General features: G+C 41.4%; 1 protein-coding gene across 2 annotated transcripts in view; it reads left to right on the top strand.

Moving 5' to 3' along the window:
• ELP3 (elongator acetyltransferase complex subunit 3) overlaps positions 1 to 20,358 on the top strand; it is a 99,616-nt gene extending 79,258 nt beyond the window's left edge. For both annotated transcript variants that reach the window (XM_024767753.1, XM_024767752.1), the window contains exon 15: positions 19,030 to 20,358. In XM_024767753.1, coding sequence (XP_024623521.1) covers positions 19,030 to 19,106 — 77 coding nt within the window. In that variant the 3' untranslated portion in view covers positions 19,107 to 20,358. The remainder of the gene's footprint in view (positions 1 to 19,029) is intronic.
• The last annotated feature ends 2,461 nt before the right edge of the window (positions 20,359 to 22,819 follow it).

Below are 22,819 nucleotides of genomic sequence, written 5' to 3' on the forward strand. Positions count from 1 at the left end.
GAAGCCCCAGATCTATATACCCTGTGTGGTCTGTTACCTCTTACTGCAAATCCTACTAACTAGTGGTTGTCTGGGTTATTTATTGTGGTGGAACACACCACCCCAAAATTTAGTGGCTTCAAACAACCATTTTATTTGCTCAGTGATTTTCTAGGTCAGACGTTCAGCAGGGCATGGAGAAGATGGCTTATCTCTGTTCCATGATGTCTAGGGCCTCGGCTGGAGTGGCTTGAATGGCTGGCAGCTGCTGGGGTGGCTTGCCTAGAGTCTGTCTTCTAGCTGGTAGCGGGTGCTTGGCTGAGACTGTCCACATGAGCACCTTGCTGCTTCTCCACATGCCTTGAACTTCTCCTAGCATGAAGGCTGGCCTCTAAAAGGAGGGAGGAAAGGCCTCAGTTTAGAAGTTGCAGAACATCTTATATGCATCATTTATCGCTGTGTAATAAAAAAGCCACAAAACGTAGTGGCTGAAAACAACAAGCAGTTATCTCATGGTCCCTGTAGGTAAGGAATCCAGAAGGGACCTAGCTGGGTGCCTCTGGCTCAGAGCATCTCATAAAGCTGCATTTACAGTGTCAGCTGGGAATGTAATCATTTCAAGATTCAATTGGGATGGAAGGGTCACTTCCAAGTTCACTGTATGGTTTTTGGCAGGCTTCAGTTTCTCACGGGCCGCTGGTCTCAGGGCCACCGTTCCTCCCCATGCCATGTGGGCCTCTCCATGGGGCTGCTCATCATGTGGTAGCCTGCTTCCCCCAGCAGAGTGATCACAGAGACAGAGTCCCTTTGACGTGGAAGCCTAGTCTTCATAGCCTGGTCTCAGAAGAGAGCCGACGAGTCTAATGCCACCTTCAAGGGAAAGGGAGTACACATGACTGTGAATACCGGGAGACAGTGAACTTCGAGGGTCATTTTAGAGACTGCCTGCCACGATGTGACTTCTGCCCCATTTTTTTTTGGTTAAGGAAGTCATTGGGCCAGCCCAGATTTAAAGGGAAAGGAAAAAATCCCACTTCTCAAAGAGAGAGGCTCTGGTAGTGACCATCTTTGGATACTAAGTGAGCAAACACACTTTCATTAACTTGTGATTAATAGGCATCCAGCCCCTTTCTACAGGAAACTTCATGTAGCCTTCTCCCAGGATGGACTGTCTTTGGGCATACCTAGCGTTAGGGGTTCTTGTCCCCGTCCTGATGTCAGTATTTTCATGCAGCCATCATGCAGCACAGGCACACCTAACACTGTCTTAAGCGGAGTTTGGCAGGCCGCACAAGAAGCACCTGCATCTGACCTATGTCTGCCCTCTATTCCATGAGGACATTCCTCTGTTTCCCCTTACAGGCCTGTCTAAATGTCTCACGCTTTAGGTCTAAGATGTTGCCCATTTATGTCTTCCTTCTAGGCTATGGAATATAGAAGACCATCTTAGGCAAGGGTACATGCTTTCCCTAGGGAGATCTGACCCCAATCGACGTTCCTTCCTCTCCATAAATACCGAAAATAGTTAACGCACCTTAAAGACTTTTCCCCCCATTTGGGGAAGCAGTAAATTGTATATAACATAAAATTTGCCATTATAACCATTTTTAAGTATACAGTTCAGTAACTTTAGTTACATTCACCATGCTGTGCAACCATCCCCACTATTTCCAAAACATCTTCATCACCCCAAACAGAAACTCTGTACTCACTAAGCAGTAATTCCCAATTTCACCATCTCCCAAGCCCCTGGTAACTTCTACTTTCTGACTCTGTGAAATGGAATCATACAATATGTGTCCTTTTGTGTCTGGCTTATTTCACTTAGCATAATGTCTTGAAGGCTCATCCATGCTTCACACACACACACACTCTTGGGTTGTTTCCATCTTTTGACTATTGTGAATACTGTTGCTATCATGTTGGTATTCAAATAGCTATTTGAGTCTCTGCTTTCAGTTCCTTTGTGTCTGTACCCAGAAGTGGAGTCGCTGGATCAGTGGTCATTCCATTTAACTTTTTGAGGAGTCACCGAATTGTTTTCTACAGCTGCTGCATCATTTTACTTTCCCATCAACAGTGCACAAGGGGTGCAATTTCTCCACATCCTTGCCTGCACTTGTTATTTTCCTTTCTTTTAAATTTTTTTTTTTATTTTATAGCCATCCTAATGGTGTGAAGTGATGTTTTATTGGGGTTTTGGCTTACATTTCTTTGATGACTAAAATGATGTTGAACATCTTTTTGTGTGCTTATTTGTCATTTGTCTTTTTTAAAATGTCTATTCAAGTCCTTTGCTCATTTTTTAATTGGGTTGTTTGTCTTTTTGTTGTTGAGTTGTAGGAATTTTTAATATCCTCTGGCTACAAGACTCTTAAATTTTCTTCCATATATATTCATAAAGACAGTGGTCTGTAATTTTCTTTGTAGTGTCTTTGTCTGGCTTTGGTATCAAGATATTGCTAGCCTCATAGGATGTTAGGAAGTGTCCCTCTTCAGGTTTTTGGATGTGTTTGAGAAGGATTGGTGTTAATTCTCTAAACATTTGGTAGAAATCACCAGTAAAGCCATCTGGTCCTGAGTTTTACTTTGATGGGAGGTTTTTGATTATTGAATCAATCTTTTTACTTGTTACAGGACTATATAGACTTCCTGTTTCTTCTTGAGTCAGTTTTCATAGTTTGTTTCTAGGAATTTGTCCATTTCAACTAGGTTATCCGATGTGTTGGTGTACATACGTATTCATATTGTTATTCATATTCTCTTATAATTCTTTTTATTACTGTAAAGTCAGTAGTAATGTTTCCTCTTTCATTTCTAATTTTAGTGATTTGAGTCTTTTTTTCCTTTGTACTTTTTTTTTCGTACTTTGTATGATTTCAGTCTTTTAAAATTTATTAAGACTTGTTTTATGGCCTGATGTATGATCTAACCTGGAGAATGCTACATGTCCCCTGTGGAAAATGTGTATTCTTTTGTTTTTGGGTGATGTGTTCTGTTAGATCTAATTGGTTTAAAGTGTTGTTCAAGTCCTCCATTATTGAAAATGTGTATGGTAGTCTCCAGCTCTTGTAGAACTATCTATTCCTCCCTTCAGTTCTGTCCATTTTTGCTTCATATATTTTGGGGTTCTGTCATTTGATGTATATATATTTATAATTGTTAAACCTTGACAGACTGAACCTTCTGTCAATTTGCAACATCCCTCTTTGTCTCTTATAAACTTTTGTTTACTTAAAATGTGTTTCATTTGATACTAAATCCACCCCAGCCCTCTTTTGGTTATGAGTTATTTTCTTAGTGATTACCTTAGGGATTGCAATTAACATCTTAAATTTATAACAACCTAGTTTGGGTAATAATCATTTTAGTTTGAGTAATACGCAAATACTCTGCTCCTATACATCTCTATCTCTTGTTTACATTGTTACTGTCACAGATTACATCTTTATACCTGTCTGACCTTTGACATAAATTTATAATTATTTTATGAATTTGCCTTTTAAATTATATCGGGAAAAAAGAGGAGTTACAAACCAAAAGAACAATAATATCAGCTTTTATATTTACCTATATAGTTATCTTTACCAGTGTTTACTTATTTCTTCACATGGCTTTGCGTTACTACCTAATGTCCTTTTATTTCATCCTGAAGGATTCTTGTAGGGTAGGTTTAGTGATAATAGATTTCCTTAGTTCTGGTTTATCTGGAAATGTCTCAATTTATCCTTTATCCTTGAAAAATACTTTTGCCAGATAAAGAATTTTTGGTTGACAGGTTTTTTTTCTTTCAGCACTTTACATGTGTCACCCCACTTCCTTTCTGACCTCCATGGTTTCTGATATCAGCTCTTAATCTTATTGAGGATCCCTTGTATGTGACGAGTCACTTCTGTCTTGCTACTTTCAAGATTCTATCTTTGGCTTTCAACAGTTTGGGGACTTCCCTGGTGGGCCAGTGGTTAAGACTCTGCGCTTTCACTGCAGAGGGCCGGGTGCGATCTCTGGTCAGGGAACTAAGATCTCACATGCTACTCGGCACAGCCAAAAAAGAAATTTTTTTTTTTTTTTTTTTTTGACTATAATGTTCCTCGGTGTGGATCTCCCTAAGTTTATCCTGCTTGGAACTTGTTGAACTTCCTAGGAGTGTAGATTCATGTCTTTCATCAAATTTAGGAAGTTTTTGGCCAATATTTATTTTTTCTACCTTTTGTCTCTCTCATCTCCCTCTGAGACTCCTATGATGTGGTGTTAGTATGCTTGATGGTGGTGGTGTAACACAGGTCCCTTATTTTAGCTATTGTACTTTTCAGCTCCAGTATTTGTTTGGTTCCTTTTTATAATTTATCTTTATTGGGTTCCCCCCTTTGTTCATACAGTGTTCTCATTTCCTTTAGTCCTTTTTATTTTCTTTTTTTAACTGAAATAGATTTGACATATAACTGTGTAAGTTTAAGATGTAGAACATGTTGGTTTTTTACATTTATATAATGCAGAATCATTGCCATTGTAGTGTCACACCTCTAAGACATCACATGATTATCATTTCTTTTTTGTGGTGAGAATAATAAAGATCCAGTCTCTTAGCAGATTTGATATTTATAACGCAGTACTGTTGTCTGTAATCATTATATTGTGTATTAGATCACCAGGATTTATTTATCTACAGGTGTCAAGTTTGTACCCTTAAATGGCATCTCTCCTATTTCCCTACCCCGCAGCCACCGGTAGCCACCATTCTATGCTCTCTTTTTACAAGTTTGGCTTTTTCAGATTCCACAAGTGGTATACAGTATTTGTCTCTATCTGACTTATTATCACTTGGCATAATGTCCTCAAGGTTCATCTGTGTTGCTGCAAATGGTATGAAAATGAATTTCCACCTTTCTTAGGGCTGAATTATATTTCTGTGTGTGTGTGTGTGCGTGTGAACAGTTTTTTTGTACATTTATTCATTGACAGATACTTAGGTCGTTTCCATATCTTGGCTGTTGTGTATAATGCTACAATAAACATGGAGGTGCAGATTTCTCTTCAATATCCTGTTTTTATTTCCTTTGGATATATACCCAGAAGTGGAATTTGCTGGATCATATGGTAGTTCTGAATTTTTGAGGAACCTCTGTACTGTTTTCCATAGTGGAAAAAAACATTACCAACTTACATTCCAGCAGTGGTGTACCAGGCTTCCCTTTTCTTCATGTCCTCACCAGCACTTGTTATCTCTTGTGACTTCTTGGTGATGGTCATTCTAACAGATGTGAGGTGCTATCACACTGTGGTTTTGACTTACATTTCCATGATGATTAGTGATGTTGAACACCTTTTCATGTACCTGTTGGCCATTTGAATGTCTTCTATGGCCAATAGGAAAAACGTCTATTTAGTTCCTCTGTCAATTTTTTTAATCCGGTTTTTTTTATTGAGTTATATGAGTTTTTATATATTTTGGATATTAACTCCTTATCCAGTATATGGTTTGCAAATATAAATATTTTCTCCCATTCTGTAGGTTGCCTTTTCGTTTTGTTATTTTTTTTTTTTTTTTTTGCAGTGCAGAGGCTTTTTAGTTTGATGCAGTCCCACTTGTTGACTTCTGCTTTTGTTGTTTGTGCTCCTTTAGTTCTTTGACATGATTTCCTTTAGCTCCTTGAGCATAACTGAGACAGTTGACTTTGCCTAGTAATCAGTGTTTAAGATTCCTCAGGCATAGTTTCTGTCCACTTCTCTCTTTCTTGCGAATGAGTCTTAGTTTCCTGTTTTTGGTATGCTTTGCAATTTTTTGTTTAGAACTGCACATACTCAAGAATTATAAAAGTCAGATTCTCTCCCTCCTCGGGGATTGCTCTTAAGGGCTGCAGTCATCCACTTGTATTTCTTCAAGCTATTTTGGCAAAATCAGTATTCTTTGTTGCATGAGCTCACTAAAATTTCTTGTTTCATTTTCTCTGCAATCAGCCTGTGACCTGACAGGGATTTCCTTAAATGTCTGAATCTTTTTTAAAAAGGTGGTAAGGGAATACAACAGATACCCTTACTGCCCACCCTGGCTCCAGCTGGCCACTCTAGGAGAGGGGGATGGTAGGTGGTTCACATCTGCTGCCCTCTTACCAAAGGGCAGCGGCCTCTCCCTTCATCAGACACTCCCCTGGTTGCTGTAAGTGCCTTATCAGGTTCTGGTGTCCCCATGTAGTTGGCTTTGATTGAAGTTTCCAGCTAACTGGTTGTTTCAGTAGAGGGACTGATCTCTAGTGTTTTCTACTCTAGCATTTTCCTTCTTAAAGTCTTTTTTTTTTTTTTTTTTTAAATAGAAGGGATCCCTCCTCCTACCAGGTTACCGATGACAGTCTTTAACTTCTACAGAAACACACTAATGATTTGAGACATGAAGTAGTGAAAACGATCTGTGACATAGCATACATTCTGCACTGGTGGGAACAGAGCCACTCATTTTTGAATTAGATGACTGTGGGCCCTCCTATGTCAGACTCCCTGTGAAGAATAAACCTAAGAGCTATAGGATAACCCTCCAGCATCTCCCTGCTGTAAGTATCACCCTACTGTAAGTTACCACAGTAGCTTCTATTTAGAGTCTCTACACGTGCTTTATAAGTTACTGCTTTTATTCTTTGTTCATTTTTACTTTGTTATCGTGGTGTACCCATTTCAGAAGAAACGGGAACCTTTAGGCTGCTGGGTAACTGGTTGAATCTCTTCTCCTGAGATAGTCTCTGTGATGGAGAATAAATGTACTAACGTGCTGTGTTAATGACTTGGAATAACCAACTACTTTGAAGAGCTAAGATCATATGTGGGTAACCTAGGAGTTTCTTTTTAACAGAACAGGAAAAAAAATTCTCTTTCGAAGATTTAGGGTCATTGAGTTAATCTGGCTCATTTTCAAACAGAAGAAAAACCTTTCCCCAGCTCTGATACCAGTGTGTATTGTTGAAGAGTGAAATATTGCCATCCTACTAAGAGATCAATGAGATGTAATAAAATCTCATTTCAGTAGCAAATGAATGAAACTAATGAATACATTTGCCTTGTATTGATGCTGCTAGTCATATATCAAGCACTCAATAAATAGTTGATTAATTGAACCCAAAAGTAATTAAAACAGTTTTTTGAAGTTATTTTTATTTCACTGATTTTTTTTTTTTTACTAAATGATCATGACTTATCTCAATCTTTTGCATCTAATCAGAAAAATCAGAGATTTAAGTTTCAAAGGATAGATTTAGCATATTTTCTCTTTTTTCAAGTTTGGCTTTAGGAATGTGATGTGGGCTCAATTTTAATTCAGTCCAACACATAACTAGCCATGAAGCACAGCCCTGTGTCCTAACAAAGGTCGTGTCAAAGAACAGGAATGAACCTCCAGATTTTGAATTCATTTTCCTTCTTCAGACATGAAAATGTCTATTAGGTTAGAGTTTTTCTTTTCTTGAAGATTCCAGGAGGTAAAACTCATTAATTTCCAGGCTCCTAGTATATCCTCAATAAATACTTGATTAAACGATTTCTTCCTCTATTAAGTCACATTAGAAATTTCATGTTTTCTTTGTCCAGTTGGAATCACTAAACCCAAGTTTTCTCATTTGAATTTCCATATGCATGAAGAACTGATTTATTTCCCCATTTAAAGAAACATTCATGTAGTTGAAATAACTTAATCTTACCTTCTCGTTTTCATTTTTTTTTTCATTTTTAAAAGTTGACAGTGAACTGTAGCAAATAGACAGCAAAGTTGATTAGATGTTAAAAAATGAATTGTTTAACCAGCTGCCACTTAGGTCAAGAACATAACCAACATCCCTGTTGACCCCACCCCATTGTAATCCCCTCCCCTCTCCTTGCCTTCCTCCTTCACCAGTAGCCTCTTTTTTCCTACTTTCTTCTGTGTGTTTCTTTATATTCCACTACCTAATTATGAATCATTTATAAATAGTTTAGTTTTGTTGTTTTTAATTTTAGATAAGTGGGATCATTTTGGTATATTTTTGTTGTTCTGGCTACTTTGGTGCAACATTGTTTGTGAGATAGGTCACATTGTATGTGGCTATGTCCATTCATTTTCATTGATAGGCTAGATTCCATTATGCAAACATCTCACAGTTTATCTGTCTTACTCTTGCTGGATATTTAGGTAGTTTCCAGTTTGGGCTTATGAATATTCTTATATATGTATCTTAAGGCTCATAAACACACATTTGTGTGGAATATATACCTAGGGGTGGCATTGCTGGATTTCAGGGAATACATATGTTCAACTATAAGAGTCTGCAGAGTGGTTTTCCAAAGGGCTACCAATTTTCACTCCCACCAGGAATGTATAAGAGTTTCAGTTGTTCAGTATGATGTGTATGTAGTGGTGTTTCTTTGTAGTTTTAATTTACATTCCCTGATGACTAATGAAGTTGACTACCTTTTCATATGCTTGTTGGCCATTTAGATGTCCTCTTTTCTGAAGTGTCTGTGTGTGAGATATATTTTTTCAAAAATCCAAAAGACATTATTATTACTACTATAATTATTGTTACATACAGTCCATATTCATTTAGATTTACTGGTGTATTTATCACTTTCTTTGCTCTTCAATCGTTGCTGAATCTCTAAGATAGTTTATTCATTTTCATTGATATATAGGATTCCATGATGTGGATATAGCACAGTTTATCTGTTTTACTACTGATGAGTATTTATTTGGGTAATTTGCAAGTATTGTTTTCTTTGTACCTAAAGAATTTATTTTAGTAATAATATGCTGGTAGCAAATTATTCTAATTTTGATTGTATGAAATATCTTATTTTGCTTATTCTTAAAGTAAGTTTTCACTGAATATAGAATTCTGGGTTTGCATTTATTTTTTTTCAGCACCTTGAAGCTGTCTTTCCAGAGTCTTCTGACTTTTAGTGATGCAGTTAGGAGGTCAGATGTCTGTCTTTGAGGATGCCCTCTGGCTGCTTTTATGATTTCTTTAGTATCTTTATTTTTAGATCGTCTTTGTTTTCTCTAGTTTTCCCATGATTGTTGCTATATGTGCATTTCCTCTGCTTCAGCTTGCTTAGGTTTGCTTGGGTTTCTTTAATTGGTGGGGTTTTTTTTTCCAATGTAATTTTCAGTCTCTGACTCATATATTGATTTTATCCCATTCTCTTCCCCCTCATCCTGGGACTCCAGTTAAACATATGTTAGACCTATTCATTGTATCTATTGTGTCTCATACCCTCTTTCCCCCACCCGTTATTCTGTTTCTCCATGCTTCGTTGTTGATAGTTCCTTCTGACTTAACTTACACTTTACTGATTAAGTCTAATCTACCATTAAACTCATCCATTGATGCCTAAGTTATTTTATCGTTCAATTCTCTGATTTCTGGCATCTTTTTCAACTCTGTTATATTATGTTTTATAGTTTCCTGTTGCTTCTAAACATTCTTAAATTCGGTATCCATCTCCATGTATGTAGTAAGCATAGCTTTTCTACAGTCTATGTCAAATATGGCAGGGACTCCAGATTTGAAGTCTCTTGTTTCTTATCATGTTGTCGTCTCTAAGTGTGCCTCGTTTTTATTGTTCGCTGAGCATTTTATGAGAGAATTTGTTTTCAGGAATACTTCAAGACCTAGATGTTCGTTGCTCCCCCACCTCCCTTCGTGAAGGGGAGTGAGATTCAAGGTATTGGCAGCTGGTTCTCTGCCTCTGGTGGCCACGTGACTCCTCCCATCCTACTTGTCTCTGGTCAACCTTCCTGGGTTGGCATCACCACTGAGGCAGAAAAGGCTCTACTTCCTTCTCAAAGCTCACGTTTTCTCCTTATTTTCTGCCTGATAATAACTGTTAGATCTTTGATATTTTTCTAGTGGAAGCATTTTTAATTTTGTCTAAATTTTTTAATTGTCTTCAGCTGGAAAGTTGATCCTGGTCAAAGACTGAAGTCACCTTTTCTGTAAGCTTAAATACTCCTGACTTGTTTCCTCCTCTAGGGTCTAGTTTCCATCATTGTTCCATCTTTGTTGCTTTTTTTCCCCCGAACTCTACATCGTATTTCTCTTCATTTTAAAAAGGGTGACCACATTTATCCAGTTGTTATTTAAAAGTATCCCCCTTCCCAGTAGTTCTCACACTTGTAAGCCATATCTTTTAACACAGTTTTGTGCTGCCTGCCTATGTTATCAGAATCTTTTATGTAAGTATTGTTTCTTACTGAGCTCTGTTAGTGAAATGGAAATAAGGTCACCATGTTTGTTTCATCTAGTGATTTATCAAACAAAGGACACTGAGAAGTTAGACACAGATAGAGGAGGTAAGGTGATTGAGACAAGTCAAATGTCCTTTCTGTGCTTTAATAAAAAATGGATGTACTGTTATCAGAGCCAACTAGATATTTAAAGCCAGAGCGGGGGAAGCAGGGTCTGGCATCACCCACAACACAGGCACCATGGCTCCTTGGGAACACTCTGCGTGCCGTGGAGACAAGCTGGCCCTGAATTATGGTTCTTCTACTTCCCAGCCATGTGACCTTGAGTTATGACCCTTTCTGAAGCTCTCGTGCCTCCCAGGATAGTAATCTCAGTCTTGTTGGTGTGTGTTGAGCATCCAGCATGCGTGCCTGGCATGTATTTAAGGGCTCCGAAAAGAGTCGTCTTCCTCTAGCTTTGTACTTCACAGTTGCTCAGCTATAAAGTTGTTGCTTCTTTTGTTTTGAGATGGAGTTAGTCAGAATCACAAGCTAGGTTGAGTTGAGGCTCATTTCCTGCTCCTGACTTATTTTCTCTTTTAAAGGGAAAATGTGTTTATTTTCAGCTTCTAAGCTTTACTCTGGTGTTGGATTTATCCCCTTAGAAAGAAAGGGCTGCAGTAAGGTGGAGAGGCAGAGTTTTGCAGCCAAATCAGGTACCACATTGACTAGTTTACTCCTTTTGCCTGCTTCCTCTAAATTTATGTTAAAATAGATTGCATACTTTCTAATATAGAATCAGTAGAATTTAAATAAACAGCTAGGTTTCTTCCATTTTCATCTTTGATTCAAGGTTTTGTGATTTCCCCCTCCCTCCCCCCCGACACACACACTTTTTTTTTTAGTTTTTTGGTTTGGTTTGGTTTGGTTTTTTGGCTGCTTTGGGTCCTCATTGCTGCACTCGGGCTTTCTCTAGTTGTTCTAGTTGTGGCGAGCAGGGGCTACTCTTCGTTGCAGTCGCGGGCTTCTCATTGCGGTGGCTTCTCTTGTTGCAGAGCACGGGCTCTAGGTGCATGGGCTCAGTAGTTGTGGTGCACAGGCTTAGTTGCTCCGCAGCATGTGGGATCTTCCCGGACCAGGGCTCGAACCCGTGTCCCCTGCATTGGCAGGTGGATTCTTAACCACTGAGCCACCAGGGGAGCCCCAAGGTATTCTTTTTCACTGTCTCTCCTTTCATCATCATCATAGCTGGTAAAGTAGTGAAGATAAAAATATTTATCCTGCCTCTAAGAGTAGGAAAAAGGCCCCCGTGATAGAGGTAGATTCGGGTTGTGGGTTCAGCAACTTGGAGGATAAAACAAAGCAAGCATGTAGGCTGCCCCTCTGCTCCCCGTCCTTACTGCTCCGCTGACAACTGTTGGCTCTGCCGCTAGGGCTCCCTGAGGACTGCTGCACAGATTACTCCTGCTCACCCCCAGCCCAGGGATTGGCAGAATCGCACGCAGGCGATCAGGTAGAGAACATGGATACTTGTACAGCCCCGCTGCGTGTCTGTCCTCAAGGGCAGGAGCCTGTGACACAGCTGCCCACGTCAGTCCAGGAGCTTGGCTGACGTCAGCTGTGAAAGGTAATTGCTTTTTCTTGGCTGGCTAACAAGAGGAAAGTTACTGTGACGAGGACTGTAGGAGCCCTGCTAACCAAGGAGGAGAAGGCTGCCGAGTGTGGCCTCCACCCACGCCAGTGATGGTGTGTTCCCTTCTAAGCTGGCTAAGAATGCTAATACTTTTGCCAGCCTGTTCTGCAGAGTGTAGAAACGGAGGAAGAATCTTTCTTTCAAGAAACAAAGAGGCACAGAGAAATACAAATGGGGAATATTTTTGTTTAGTCATTTAAGTAAGAGGTTGGAGTCCAGACTGGCTAGAGGTTAAAAGACTTAAGGCCTCCCTGAAGGTCTAGAAGTAGACTTCTCATCTCAGTGCTACAGCATGTTACTGAAAACAAGGAGAGGAGCTTGAAAGATATGCCTTTCCTTCAAAAAGGCTCATAGCAAAGCCTGAGTGCCTCTCCTCAAGGTGGTAGCAGTTTCCAGCGCCCACCTCCTGTATTAGGGCAAAAGTAGAGAACCTGAGGAGGCTGCATGCTCAATGGGAATCTGACTGAGGAATGCTGAGTTGTACCCCAGTAAAGCTGTTCCTTTAACTGGCACACTTAGGGCACTCCAGAACATGGCACTTTGTGGTTGTCCAGGGGTGTTGAGTCCTGTGTTGGGTGTAAGGAACAGCTTCTCTCTCACCTCTACAGCTATTTATGGTGGACAGATGAAGCTTGTGGCATGTTTGGGGAAGTAAAGCTCTTTGACCAGCTGCACATCTTCAATCTGGTAATAACTGGTAAAGAAGATGGTAAAGATTACCATCATCTTTATTTGAAAGAGGGGAATTAAACATGTCTCCAGTGACTGAGCTGAACAGAACCAAGAGGAAATGTTAAATCTGTTTTGTGACTTCACGTGGGTAGACAGCTAGAAGCATTAGAAGTCTGATGGATGAATTGATAATCGTTGAAGCTGGGTAGTGGGTCTGTGGAGGTTCAATATACCATTGTCTCTCCTTTTGTATATTTGAAATTCTCTGTAATAGACTGTTTTAAGCCCATGGGAAATGGCATCTATTTTGTAAAATTAGAAGTATAAAAAGCCAACCTCACACCAGTCAGAATGGCCATAATTAAAAAGTCTACAAATAATCAATGCTGGAGAGGGTGTGGAGAAAAGGGAACCCTTCTACACTGTTGGTGGGAATGTAAATTGGTGCAGCCACTATGGAGAACAGTATGGAGGCTCCTTAAAAAACTAAAAATAGAGCTACCATATGATCCTGCAATCCCACTCCTGAGCATATATCTAGAGAAAACTCGAATTCGAAAAGATACATGCACCCCAGTGTTCACTGCAGCATTATTGATTGATACAATAGCCGAGACATGGAAGCAACCTAAATGTCTATCAACAGATAAATGGATAAAGAAGATGTGGTATATATGTACAATGGAATATTACTCAGCCATAAAAAGGAACAAAATAATGCCCACACACAGAAAATAGAATACTACACGGCCATAAAAAAGAGTGAAATAATGCCATTTGCAGCAACATAGTAGACCTATAGATTATCATAAGCAAGAGAAAGACAAATATATGATATCACTTATATGTGGAATCTAAGGAAATTATACAAATGAACTTACTTACAAAACAGAAATAGACTCACAGACATAGAAAACAGACACGGTTACCAAAGGGGAAAATAGGGGGAGGGATAAATTAGGAGGTTGGGATCAACAGATATACACTATTATATGTAAAATAGATAACCAACAAGGACATACTATATCGCACAAGGAACTATATTCAATGTCTTATATGTGTGTCTGTGTGTGTATATATATATACACACACATACACACATAACTGAATCACTTTGCTATACACTTGAAACTAAGGTAACATTGTAAATGAACTGTACTTCAATTTTTTTAAAATCCAGAAATATTTCTGAAAATTTTAGGGGAAGTTTTTTATTAGTTAGAGGTAATAGTATAAATCAGAGAGCTGCCTCTACATCTGTAAGCTAACCAAGTAGGAAATCTGTAACTAGATTAAGAAGCCCTACCCCCCTTCATCCGTTTTACGTTGAGTCATTCCCACTACCTGGCAGCTAACATAGGGCCAGTTCTTCTTTTTTTAAAAAAAAATACATCCCCCAGGAGCACATTTCTTTATATATACACAACACAATGATAACTGAATACAGTACAGTAAATCCGCAAGCATTCATTGCCTGTTGATTATATGTACTAAGCCCTGAGGATAGAAGTCATTGACTTCAAAAGGCTTACATTCTAGGAAGGGGGTTAGACATGCAAGTAAAATAAAGCACAGCATGACTACTGAAACGGTAGAACTCTAAAGGACCAAAGGATCCCACCAGCGTGGAGAGGGGGGTTATGAATGCCAGACTCTGTGGAGAGGGGAGGTGTGTGCAGCGGTCTCCTGGCGAAAGTGGTGTCCGAGTGAGGGTTCAAGGGTGAATGGGAGTGCCCTGGGGCATGGGCTGCAGCACTGAAGGGGCAGCGGCCAAGCCAGTGGATTAGTGAAATCATGCCTGGTTTGGTAACGCCGGACTATAAGGACTGAGGTCAGTTGTGGCAGGAACTAGAGGTAAACCAGATGGGACCTGAAAATCTATGTGAAAATCAGGCTGAGGAATCTGAGCTCTGTCTTGGGACTTGCCAGTAGGACAGCAGCATGGTCAGAATTACCACCCTGATTTATGGTTTTAAGTGCTGACTTGACCTCATGTGTTTAATCTCTTCCTGTCCTCAAGCTCACATGTCAGTTACAACATTTTCAGTTACAAGTAACACAGAACTCAACTCACATGGTTTAAACCCAACATGGATGAACCTTGAAGATATAAGCCAGTCACCACAAGACAAATACGGAATGATTCCTCTTACATGAGGTACCTAGAGTAACCAAATCCATAGAGACAGGAAGTAGAGCGGGGGTTCGCCAGGGACAGGGGGAAGAGGGAACAGGGAGCTATTGTTTACTAGGTACAGTTTCAGTTTTACTTCTGGAGACGGATGGTGGTGATGGTTGCACAAGAGTGAAAGTACTTAATACCAGTAAACTGTACACTTAACAGTGGTTAAAATAAGTATCTTATGTATATTAGTACAATACAAAAAAGTACCAAAACAAAATGGCTTAAACCAAACGGAAAACATTATTTCCTAACAGCTTCCTTGGTAGAGCAGCTTCACACTTGGTTAGTTGTTGATTCAACAGTATCAAAAAGGACCCAGGTTGTCTTCAGCTGCCCACTCCACCAGCCTCCACCCACCTGCTTCCTCCTCAGCCAGCTCCCCTCATAAGACAACTGCCCCAGTCAGAAATTTCTTTCCAACAGACTCACAGCTATGGAGAACAAACTAGTGGTCACCAGTGGGGAGAGGGAAGGAAGGTAGGGGATTAAGAGGCACAAACTAGGGCTTCCTTGGTGGCACAGTGGTTGAGAGTCCGCCTGCCGATGCAGGGAACAAGGGTTCGTGCCCCGGTCCAGGAAGGTCCCACATGCCACGGAGCGGCTGGGCCCGTGAGCCATGGCCGCTGAGCCTGCGCGTCCGGAGCCTGTGCTCCACAACGGGAGAGGCCACAGCAGTGAGAGGCCTGCATACCGCAAAAAAAAAAAAAAAGGCACAAACTACTATGTGTAAAATAAGCTATAAGGATATGTTGTACAGAGCAAGGAGTATAGCCAGTATTTTATCATGACTTTAAATGGAGTATAATCTATAAGAATTTTGAATCACTGTGTTGTACACCTGAAACTAATATTATTACAAATCAGTTATCCTTCAATTAAGATAAAACAAATTTCTTTCCAAAAGAGCATCCAAGGAAAGAGACCATCTAAGAGCAAGAAAGGCTTCCAAAATCACCTATTCCTCAGCATCCCCACTTGAATGTCTAATAGCCATTTCACCTGCAGCACAGCCACAGCCGAGCTCCTGATGTCCTCCTCCCCCACCCTCTTCTCACCATCTTTCAATCTCACTAACTGGCAGTTCATTCTTTCTCCAAACCATTCCTGTATTCAGGCCAAAAACCTTAGAGTCATCTCGGGCCCCTCTCTGTGTGTCCCACCCTACATCCCATCAACAGATTCTTTTGACTCTGCCTTTAAATGTTTCCAGGGTCCAGCTACTCTTCACCACCCTGACTCTGCTTTGAGCCACCATCTCTCATCTGGATTATTGCAATAGCTTCTTAACTGGTCTCCCTGTTTCTGCCCTTGGCCACTTGCTCATTCATCGAACAGATATTTCAATGAGTACTTAATATATGCAGGCATTGCTCCGGGTGCTAGCAGTTCTGCAGGTAAAAATCCCTGCCCTCCTGGAGCTTTCATTCTGTTCTCAAAATAGCGGTCAGAGTGATCTCTTTCAAATGTAAGTCAGTCACGTCACTTCTCTGCTCAGAATTCTTAGATTTATGCTGTAGTCTGTACATGCAGGTGATGAGGAAAAGCACGTTTTAATCTCAGGGTGCCTGTGCCTCTGACGAATGCTGTCATGTCACAGAGCATAGTTCAGTTGGAATGTGAACTTTTAAAGTGCAGAGAAAGAGGATGAAAAAAATAGTTTCTGGCATGCAGGATTCTAGAAATAGAAAGCACTGCATTGAATGACTTCAGAGGCATCTGTGTAATAGAGTGATCACTCCAGGAATGATTTCTTAACCACCTGCCTCTCATCCTTTTTCCTTATTTTGCTGAATTCTTTGGACAAGTTGAGCTCTCAAAACACACTGAACATCTATTAAATGGATGTGCCCCCTCTTGAGTTTTTTTAAATTGAGCTAAGACATACATGCAATAATAATCCAGCTCAAGATATACCATTTTTCAGCACTCCAGAAGACTCCCTGGTTCCCTCTTTCAGTCCATATCATCTTCCAAATGTAACCAGTTAAAATTAGTTTTGCCTGTGTCTGAACTTTGTATTGATGAAATCTTTTACATCTGGTTTCTTTCATGCAAAATTAGGTCTGTAAGATTCATCCATGGCATTGCAGGTAGCTCTAGTTCTTTCTTTTTTGTTGCAGTATCATAGTCCATTGTGTGAAAATACACAATTTATCCATTCTACTATTGATAGATATTTGGGTTATTTCCTGTTTTGGCTGTTATGAGTAACATGTCTTTTGTTGGCTGTAAGCATTCATTTCTCTTTTCACTCTGGGAGTATACTTGCTGGGTCATAGGACACGCTTACGGATACAGAACTTTAGGAGAGAGTGCAAACATTAAAGTGGTTGTACCCTCTGAGGGGTGTGAGGTGTCTTCCTGGATCCGGTGGGTCTGAGCTGCTGCCTGACCCATTATTTGTTCATGTTTTTGTCTTCCCCCTGCTCTACCCCAAGCCACAGTGTTGAACAAAAGTAATGATTAGAACACAAAGACAAGGTTGAAGTTGTGCAAGACGGAATATTAGTAATCCTTGGATTAAAAGGGAAATTCTCCAGTGACCTGTTATCACATGACACGGTTCTGTTACCTTCATCACATCAGTTTCAGTTCCATTTTCTTAATACTTGAAATTTTTTTGAAAGAGGTGGGAAACAAAACACGCTAGGAAACCCTCTTCCTAAATAGTAAATGTTTGGGCTACAGAACTAGGCGAGACTGGAGGGGGCTAGCAGTGATCTGATTTAATGCACATACTGATCGCTAGGAATACAAAGTGACGAACAAGATACATAGAGCTTCCACCACGTGGGGAGGCCGACCGGCAATCGCAGTGCACCGTGGGGAGGAGCACGGTAAAGAGAAATGCCAGCGTCTTCCTTTACGTGACCGCTATTGCGCCGGACGTGTGGGGTTTCCACACGTCACTCAGCTCTGCACCACCAGCCAGGTGGCCTACCATTGCCTCCGTTCTGACACTGTCTCCCTGGAGGTGGCATCAGACTCCACAGGTTACAGGTCGGTCCCGCGGGACTGACCCCACCTCAGATGCCAATTGCAAGTCTAGGTTGTCACTGTGCTTCTGACCGACGAGCTCCGGCTCAGAGGTTCCCACGACCCCCTCCTTGGGTTCGATCAGTTTGCTAGAGGGCACAGCATGAGCCAAGCCTGGAAGCTAGGCAGAGCCCGACACGCGGGGAGCTTTTAGAGAAGTTAAATCTGCGCTGGGGCTGAAGCACAGTGTTTCAGGGGAGAATAGTAGCGAGCAGTGAAGCTAGAAATAGAATCAGATATCAGACCATGAAAAGCTCTGAAATAATAACAGCAGCAGCCAGTGTCCTGGAGGAATTGGCTTGTTCCAGACTCCGGACTAAGCACATATCAAGGACTATCTCATTTAATATTTAATATCCTTAAAACATAGGTACGTTATTATAGATGATAAAATGTAATTAAGTAATTGGCCAGAGCTACAGCCCTTAAAATGACAGGTCTAGACCTTAAATCCGTATCTTTTGAATGATCAAAAGCCTGTTCTCTTAGCCACTCGTATAGCTAATACCACATAAGCCATGCTTTATCCTCCTAGGAGCTCAGCTTCTCAAATGTGATCATGTTTCGTTACAGCGGCACCATTTAGGATAATGATTCCTTTTAAAGAAAAAAACTTCACAGACCTTTAATATTGACTTAAATCAGCTAGTGTTCCTCAAATGGATGCAAATATAAAACTGATGTAAACTCCTGGTACTTAACACTGCTCGTATATCAAAACAAGTATACCAATTAATACCCCCCCCAAAAAATTAAAGTGAATGGAATGCAAATTAAGTAGCACTCATTTAATGCCACTGATGGTGTTTGGTGAAAATCGTTGCTCTGGATGAGTGAGTGGCACTGACACTTCGCTTGGTCAGGGCACCCTGGCTGCCGGCGGCTGTGGAGACTCCACTTCCCATACCTGACCTCTCGTTCAACCTTCCAGGAAACCATAACGCTGTCTCGCTTCACTTGGAGTGTGGACATCTCACACGTTAGATCCACCACTTCCCGTTCACCTATAACACCTGAAGCCGTGCTGCATGGTACCCACAGGATTGTAAACCCACAGGCTCTGAAATACAGTTCCTGTGTTTTAATGCAACTTGAATTCAGAATGTTTTTAAAGTTCCAAACTTAATCGAATGAGATTCGATCTGGAAAGGACTTTGGCCTGTGAATGAGAGTGGGAAAAGGAGGACGGCTACGAGGGGCACGTGTGCTGGCTTTTGAGGGCTGCTAAAGTCATGCTTAGTTAGAGACTCTTCTGACTTTTGTTTTTCTGCTTCTTCACAGGGGTTGGCACCAGGAATTATTACAGAAAGATTGGCTACAGATTGCAAGGTCCGTACATGGTAAAAAATCTAAAATAACCGCCACACCAGCGCACCTTGACACCTATCCTCCCTGGCAGAAAACAGAGATTCAGGATGTGTTGAACACTCAGCACAGAGGCTGAGCGAAGCACATGGACCTCCCTGACCCGCTGACAAGGAGCCTCCCCCTCGCCCTCCCGCTGGAGCCACAGAGACTGGAAGCCGCACTCAGGGCCGGGCCGGGTGTCTGCTGACCAAGCCCACGGAGCCTGGGCGCTCAGAGCCCCTGCACCGCGCCCTCCTGCATGTTCTCAAGACGTCACTTCCGTTTCGAGGCTTTAGTCCTGTATCCAATTTCTAAATTCTGCATGAGGCCTGCAAGTGACCTAACCATGACTCAAGCACAGTGACAAAAGCAAACTGATCATCTCATTTGAACTGCATGGTTCATGAACTAAAAACTGGCTATGTCATTTGAGGAGGACACTTAGTTTCTATCAGCAGGTTATTTATATCCAGTTTCTATCAGCAGGTTATTTATATCCTGTACAGACAAAACGCCAGGTTGGGACATGTGAAAACTGTCACGTTGATCTCTGACCTATAACTACATATGCCTTCCAGCACAGGTCAAGAAAATGAGCTTTTCTTTTCATGGACATCATTCTGGTTTGAAATGACAGTGTGATGGGGAGAGAAGAAGCAAGATTGTAGGCTTATGTTTCAAGCTTGAAACCAGCCTTTCTCATTTGGGCGTCTACCATCTATGAAGGGCCATTACAGACGTCCGTTTATTTCACATTTTTAATCGTCTGTACTTTGCAGTCTCTTGACAATTGCAAAACACCTTGGGCGGCACTTTTTCCCAGAGAGGCGTTTGGCTTCCCCATTGGTCTGTCCTGAGCAGGCAGAGTCTGTCGTACATGTGTCTGGGTTTGGGTGACATCTGTGGATGTCAAGAGGCACATCCACAGGTGCTGTTCCCTTTATTTTAATTCTTTAAATCGATTTTGGTTTGTTTTAAATGGAGAAAAATCAAGGTTAAACTTTTTTGTGAAAGCAAAAAAATGGAAAACAGGCCCAAATCTAAAAATAGGAAAGAGACTGGCTTTTTCAAAGTTTCATCTTTATAGAACTGCCTCTATGTAACTTCCAGGTAATCTAAGGAGACTCAGCCTGGAGAGGGTCAGTTCTTAAGAACATAGCTTAACCCTGCATCCCTTGGCTTCTGTGGCATTTTACAAAGGTTTATTAAATGGAATTGATTCTTCTAAAAGTTTGAAAAATAAAATCTTCAACATACAAGGAAGAATCACGTAAGGTTTTTTCCTCTCCCTGTAAACGCAGTGACATTTGCTGTGAGTTACGGGTTTGGGTTTCCTGCCCGGGGCACTGTTTGTTTCTTCCTGGGTCCCGTTTGCCATTTTGTTAAACTGCTACAAGGCAAACGGCGCTGACTTCCTGTGGGCTCGCTGTGGCACTGCAGAGGCTTTCTGTGAGTGCCATTTAAGGAAGTCAGCTACTTCTCAATCTTGAGCCAAACTGACAATTATAGCCCAGAACACAGCCTCTCAGATAACTGAGGAACTGCCCCAGAGAAGCGTGGTTTTCAGCACAGTCTTGGGGGGAAAAAAAAACAAAAAAGATCAGCACATACACAGCTAGTCAGTATGCTCTTGGCACCTAGGAAGGAAGTCTTGTCACGGAAGGAGTATCGGCATTGGCTTCCCAGCCAGAGAGGCATTTAATCTTCATGTTTAACATCGACATTCTTCCAGTCAGTGCGCCCTTTTCTTTAATAATTAAAGCAGATGTACAGCGTATGTTTGATAGGCCACAAACAGGCTGTTCTGTTTAGCATCAGATTCAAGTTAACTCACGGATAAGCCAGAATGACTTCCCCAGACCTCGATATGTGAACATTTCTTTTACCAAGCCTTTCTGCCGCTAGAAGCTTCAGCTTCTCCCCTGATTGCCAAGCACTGTCCCCGGCATCTGTGGTGCCTGGCGCCTCCACAGCCCGGCTGGCCTGGCTCTCCTAGAGATACGTGCACTTGCTCAAATGACCACCTCGTGAGAAAGATCAGTTAGGCAGGATCCTGTCGGCCTCAGCGTGAAACGTTTAAAGCTGCAGCTTGTGTTTCTGATCTGTATTGAATGACTCCTTAGCAACCATCTCAGGCCCACTCACATAGCTCCGCTTTTGACTCAAGTTTCTGTTAAATCACCTGGAGAGGTTTTGTTGTTTTTAAATTATCAAAAACAGACTGAAATCTATTCAAATAAAAAATGAGACTTTAAAAATACATTATCGCCAAGTAAAAGGGCCTGGTAGAGCTCACTGTTTCCCCAACTTAGGAATGAATGTGGAGCCCTTTCAAAGGAAAAAATGTCTGCTAACACAAACGAATACTGAAAAGTACAACTTAAAAGCCAAAGCCTGTTCTATGAAAACAGCTTTCGAAATGCAAGTTTTCATTTCCAAAGGTTTTTATGGGTTGTTGTTTTTTAAGATTATCATCTAATGAAAAACAAAATTTTGTTCATAAAGAACCCACAGACCCTTAAGCTGATGAAAGAGCTCAAGATCTAGGTTCTGAAAACCTGGGCTCCTTTATTAACTCTGAAGCTGTGGGCAAGTCCCCTCCCCTTTTTCAGCTACACACTCCCCCCCTCCAGTTTATAACATGAGAGAATCGCCCATCTGTCAGGGTAAGCGCAAGGTCCAGTGGGGTCCCATTTGAGAGACACTGCATAAACCACGACATTATGTAAAATGCGGTTAACTCCAGTGAAGTGGCTTCTCGACAGATGTGTGACCTCGAGCAAGAAAACTCTGCCTCTCAGCAAGTTTCCTGTCTGTAAAGTGGAAATGATAACAGTTTCTCCCCCGTGCAGTAGTTGTCAGGATTAAATGAGCTCACGTATGTCAGTTTCTTAGACCAGGGCCTGCGGAATGTAAAACACACTACAGGTACTGGCTGTTATGACCAATGTGTAACAAGTGCAGTATCTGGCCCATTTTAACATGGGAGTTTCTTATCTGTTGGCAGCTAGAATCTCTGACTTTTGCCTTCTCTCCCATCCTCTGGTCATTCCTTCTGTTGCATTCACATAAGTCTAGGGTTACAAATTGTCAGATCCATGCTTTGAGGGACAAGAAACTAGCTGAGACTCTGCAACAGCAAAAAGCATTTCCAAATATCACTCATTCTGGGGGCTTCCCGGAAAGTTGTCCAGTATTAGCATGGACTGCGGTCTCCCATGAGTGCGCACAGGTAGCCACATCCACTTAGGGAGTCCCCCGAGGGAGGCTGGCCACCTTCCGTGGCAGGGAGGAGAAGCAGTGCCCCATCTGTGCCTTAGGGTTGTGTGTGCCCTCGACGCTTGTGTTGAACTCCGTGCAGGCAGCTCCAGAAACTAAGCTTACAGACCTTTTAAAGAATCTGATTTTAACATAGATTATCAAACATGGCTGTAACAAGGGGCAAACCAGTTGCTCTTCTACAGCCAAATGTGCAGCCTTATCTCTTCCTGTCTCCACATGCCTAGAATACCCTTCTGTCCACCTGGAGGACTCCTCCGAGGAGGAGGGAACTGCCATCTGAGGCCCACCATGTGCTGCTTCTCTATCTAGGCCACCCTTATGCAGCCCTCATGGTCAACGCTCATCTTCCCCCATTAACAAATGAAGACACAGGCTGGTGTCATCATGGCTGGGCCTGAAGCCCCAGGGCCACCACGTTGCCCATTAGAGTCGGCACCAGCCC

This window comes from Neophocaena asiaeorientalis, unplaced genomic scaffold (assembly GCF_003031525.2).
Source record: "Neophocaena asiaeorientalis asiaeorientalis breed wild unplaced genomic scaffold, Neophocaena_asiaeorientalis_V1.1 scaffold523, whole genome shotgun sequence".
Lineage (NCBI taxonomy): Eukaryota > Metazoa > Chordata > Mammalia > Artiodactyla > Phocoenidae > Neophocaena > Neophocaena asiaeorientalis.